We start from the raw sequence: 4,952 nt of genomic DNA, 5'->3' as shown, positions 1-4,952 counted from the left end.
AGGGTTTAAAGCAAATGACAGTCGTCAATCTGTCAGACCACCAACAACAACAACAAAAGAAAACAAAAACGTAGCACCGACTTCTGCCAAATTCCTTTATAATATAATAATAATACTTAATAATAATAATAATTATAATAATATAATAATACATAATAATACTAATACTTACAAACGAATAAACTACTTTAGATTATACAAACTTTTAACCAGTTACGTGTCCATATTAAAACGTTATTTTCAGTTTAAGGTGTTTTAAAATAATACATGCGCCTTTTGAAAAAAAAATATAGCCGGAAACATTTGCTTTTTTACCTTCTAACTACAGTCATTATCATCATGCAGCAAATATTAACTATTTCACTGTCATATAATCCATGATCTGAGTAAATAATGCTTCTAATAACACAATGTTTCCCGCTAATTGGCAAAGCGGGCTCGTGAATATTGGGATATAAATCTAATCTCTTCTGTTCTGTATGATTTCTAGTTTCATTACAGTTATAAATTGATGCATCTTTTTTGTTTTAATTTATCATTGCGCGTCTTAATATTACTTAACCATGCATTTCTCTCCCAGAAGCATTGTTGTTGAGAATTAATTGAGTAGACCTATAAGCGAATATGTCCAAATAACGCAGATCAAGGGACGAGCTATCCTTAATGGGAAATTTGTGCCGGTAAAAATGCAAATATAATGGAGACAAGTTTATCGTTTTTCACTAGGTAGGCTATATCAAGAATAAATATTTTATTAGCAGGAAGTCGCGTTTGTGCGGCTTAGCTGCAGGCCTACTAAATTATACTTTGGCCAATATCTAGTTGTTGAAGTAGGTAATCTTCTCACATTTGTCAGAATGACATTTCACAAGCTAGATCAAAGTCTATTCATAAAAGCTGTTCTGTAATTGCAGTTTAGTTCTCAAGGGCCCAAGATATGAGTTGGGTCACAAACTTTGTGCCCGTGACCGTGAACGTGCCATAGAACACGTGGCGATGACTGCGGACCGGAGATAAGACGTTGATGGCTTAACGCGTCTTATTGTTGAGGACTGAGTTTGAAAGGCTCTTTCTTAGCGATAACTGGCTATATAAAAAAAACATAGTTGGAAGTTTTACGAACAGTTAAGGATTCTCGTTGAGACAACATTTGGAGTTTCAGTCATTTTTTTAAGCTTAGAACACTGATCATGGCACGAGTGTGTTATAATTTGAAAAGATCTTTTAACACTCCGACAATAAATATTTAGCGATCATTTCAATATCATTAAGACTGATAAGAAAACATTTTACTGTCCGAAATTCTATCTCACAGCTTATGTTTGTCTGAATTTCTAACTAGCAGTTTATTACTCAAAGTAAGTAAAGTGAGAGATGACTTAGACAGCTTTTTACTTTCAAAACTTAGACTAAAACATTACCATGTACATGCCCACAATTGCTGGGCACAGACCCTCTTAAATAAACACTAGACCACATAGTATAAGTAGACTTTTGGAACTATCATTTGGTCGCGTACCCATAAATGTTTGAAATTCTTATTCGCGTTTCTGAATGCGTCATGGGGCAAGACTTTCAGAGTAAAATGGGCCAATGGCAGATTCCCATTGACTAAATACTGCTGTTGGACTAGCATTGAACAATGTATATTTTGTGCCTCTTTAGAAGAAGGACAACGCCTGCTCCCTTAGTAACAGTCTCTTTTTCTTCATCCGCCGATTTTGGAACCAAATTTTAACCTGTTGGTCGCTGAGATTGAGCCTGTCAGACAGCTCCCTGCGTCGCTGCCGGGTGATGAACTCGTTCAGCATGAACTCTCCTTCAAGCTCGGCCAGCTGCAGTTTGGAATAGGGCTTTCGCTTCTTGCGGGTCCGGGTGTGCATCGGGTACCACGGGGCACCTAGAGGAGCATAGCACGGGTTCATGAGAGAGCTTCAGAACATCTTAGGCCAACACATCAAAAACATCAAGCCAAGTAAAATACAAATTTCTGGTGCATTTTATTTTGTGAGGTTGTTAATATAACCATTAGACGATTCAATCACAATCTGAAGTGTGATGCAAGCTGTCGATATGACGAATTTATCTGTTTACACAGAAATAATGTCTTAGAACGTTTTACTGTTCTAGTTAAATGTACATTAACGCGGTAATTGTCCTTTTTGTGAGGACCCTACTTATTTAGCGGTTTCAATGCATATTAAATGCACGGCAGCTGATATTATTTCAGTTTACGAGTCATTCAAACACACGTCCTCTTTTCTCTGAACAGAGCAATTGTCATTGTCCAAATCTTTTCTTCTTACTAAAATAACGTGAAAGCTTTAGCAAAACCTACATATATCAACAATAACTATGCTATTTTAAACTACGCCAAACATTGGCAACGGGATTGTCGAATTTTATGATGTTGTGTTTACTGGTTGTATAAATGACTGAGCGCTTAAACTGGTGAACGTGGAGCATTTTAGGGCAACCCCTAGTGGCCTTGAACAACCACGCAAGATCCATGCAGGAAAATCATAACAGTCGCCAGTGAATGCCTAAATAAACAGTCATGCAAAATAAATAAATAAATAAATAAGCTCGAGCAAGACATGTGTACTGTGTGCTTCTGTTGCCTTTTTCAGTTGTGATTAAGAGCGAGGGACAAACCTCCACTGGCGATATTGCTTGCGTGGTTTCCTTGCGATATCAGGGTTTGTGGATCGCCTGCTGAAGTCTTTCCTCCTTCGTTTAGCAATGAAGAACTGGAGTCGGACTCCAACGACTGACAGGATGGCGGGTCTTGGGTCAGATGTTCGGTGCCATAATCATACTTTGAGAAGGTGCCACTGTTGCCCATCCCATTGTGTATCCCGTGATCAGACGATACTGATGTATCTCTCGCTCGCTCCTCTCGTTTGAGATTGCTGCTCTCTGAACACGGCTCTCTGGTGTTGCTGGAATTGCCATAATAACATTTGCTTTCCTCCAGTCGGGTTATTTCACAAGATCGATTAAAAGAGGGGTTAATGGATACGGGACTGCTAAAGTAAGACTGAGGATATCCATTGCACGACTCCGATGGATTCCACGGGAGAGAGCAAACATTGTCCCTTCTAGGGTACGAGAGAGACGGTAGCCCCGCCAGCTGTCCCCCTGAGGCTCTAAAATTCGGGAAGTAAAACCTGTCTCCAGTATGGATGTTTACCAAAGGTCCCACAAACCCAGGATTAAGAAGATTATGCTCGCCCATTTCCGCGGGCCAGACCAACAGCTTCTAGTTTATTGCAATCTGACATTTAACGTAGTTAAACCTGGAGGTGCACCTGATTGGTCATCTCCACGTCACGTGCCGGAGCTTACTCGAATACTAGAAGGTACCACCCACTTGGTCCATTTCAGACAAAACAAAACATTAACTTCTGTATAACGGGTTTTATATGCTTTTTAAAAATACTATAAAATATCTTATTAAAAATGTAAAATCTTGTTTTTCTTTTCCCCTAGCTCAAAGGTTCTTGACTGATCATCTTTCCCTTTCCTGTTTAGAAATATATAGAAGTGTCCCTAGCCTCGTTTAATCTTTATTACGTGGGAAAAATAAATAAATAAATAAATAAACAGAATAAATAAAATAAAACACATTTTCCCAACAAGGAAAAAGCTCTTTTCCCCCTTAAAGCAGACGGTGATTTTCGCCATTATTTTCAAACAAATTACGGTTGAATTCAGTGTCATATAAAGATGTGATGTTCATCTTTTACAGGCTTGTTTTAAAGAAATACTGATGCTCAGTGCTAAACTCCACTCATATTTACTGTAGTGGGGTCAGCAGGTTGAAACCATTGGCTCCGTAAAAGAAGATGATATTCTATAAGATTTTTTTAAAAGACCGTAGCCTATATTTGAGATAATATGCTCTAGTACACCTCACATGAACAACTTTAACAGATACATCCTATAAATACTCGCAGTGAAACTCATGCAGAGTTGTAACACATCTCGCAATTCTTTTATTTGAATTTTACAAGCTGGCAGAGGGCATTAAAATGATTCTGCCGCTCCAAATACACCACACTGGATCACATTAATTGATTTTTGATTGTAAATATATAAAATACAAGCACATTTTCCTTATATCAACTGCAACGCCGCGTTATTGTCACGTGTATTATTTGAGAACATAATGAAGCGAAAATAAAGATTAAGATGACAAAAAGACAATAATAACAGATTAAACCCTCTGTCTCACATTGGTGTGTTTAGGTAACGCAAAGTTGATAGAAGTGCTATTCAGTGTTTGCCCAATCTTTCAAGCCTTTTGTTTGGTTTTGTACTGTATTTTATTTTCCAAGTTAATAATTATAAATAAATACTCTGAGATTTTCAGTCTAATTGTATTTAGTGTCAAAAACACCGTTTTGAATTATATAAATTTGTATCTCTGCTTTGGAAGTGTAATGCAAGTAACCAAAGGTTGTCAGATGTGGATACAGCTGTCATATTTAAAATATTTAAAAACTAAGTAATAAATACATTTATTTTTTATAATATTCGGATTGATAGCCTATATACCGCCATAACATTTTTTTTGTTTATGCGTTTGCTTAGCCTCTCGCGCACATGCTCATGCTGACATATATTTATGAAGGTGCAAATTATATTTGCCTTCGTTCACTTTAAATCATTTGTATTTTCCTTGTTTATTGCACGAGTCTTTGAGAAACGGTAACTTTGCGTCTGCTGGCAATCTAAAGCTTGTGTCAATGTATCTGATTCTGTGTGGGGGCGTGTTTGTAATTATGATTAGAGCAACTTGTGTATTTATTCATTTACTTTTTGTGTAGTCTACTTTCAAATAAAGCGACAAAGGCAAAATAACCACAAACAATGTTAATCTTAATGGCGAAGAATATCTAGGCTAAATGCAAAGGAAATCCGATGTTCACCTCATTACAAATATAACA

The 4,952-nt window shown here is 37.1% G+C and overlaps 1 protein-coding gene across 1 annotated transcript; it reads right to left on the bottom strand.

Moving 5' to 3' along the window:
* Positions 1-286: 286 nt before the first annotated feature.
* hoxc12a (homeobox C12a) lies at positions 287-3,280 on the bottom strand. The gene is made up of 2 exons (XM_077219062.1): positions 2,656-3,280; positions 287-1,900 (listed from the first exon to the last, which is right to left on the bottom strand). Exons 1-2 carry the CDS (start codon positions 3,236-3,238, stop codon positions 1,662-1,664), a joined length of 822 nt encoding a protein of 273 aa, XP_077075177.1. The 5' UTR covers positions 3,239-3,280; the 3' UTR covers positions 287-1,661.
* Between the last annotated feature and the right edge of the window lie 1,672 nt (positions 3,281-4,952).

The sequence above is a fragment of the Siphateles boraxobius genome, unplaced genomic scaffold, assembly GCF_051911475.1.
Source record: "Siphateles boraxobius isolate OS27281-9 unplaced genomic scaffold, OSU_SipBor_1 77, whole genome shotgun sequence".
Lineage (NCBI taxonomy): Eukaryota > Metazoa > Chordata > Actinopteri > Cypriniformes > Leuciscidae > Siphateles > Siphateles boraxobius.
Note: the sequence above shows the minus strand (reverse complement) of the source record. Positions and strands in the feature narration are given on the sequence as shown.

Coding starts and splice junctions, on each gene's coding strand:
- hoxc12a (XM_077219062.1), bottom strand. CDS start 3,238: ATGGGCGAGCATAATCTTCTTAATCCTGGGTTTGTGGGACCTTTGGTA. Junction 1,901..2,655: donor AAGCAATATCGCCAGTGGAG/GTTTGTCCCTCG, acceptor ATGCTCCTCTAG/GTGCCCCGTGGTACCCGATG.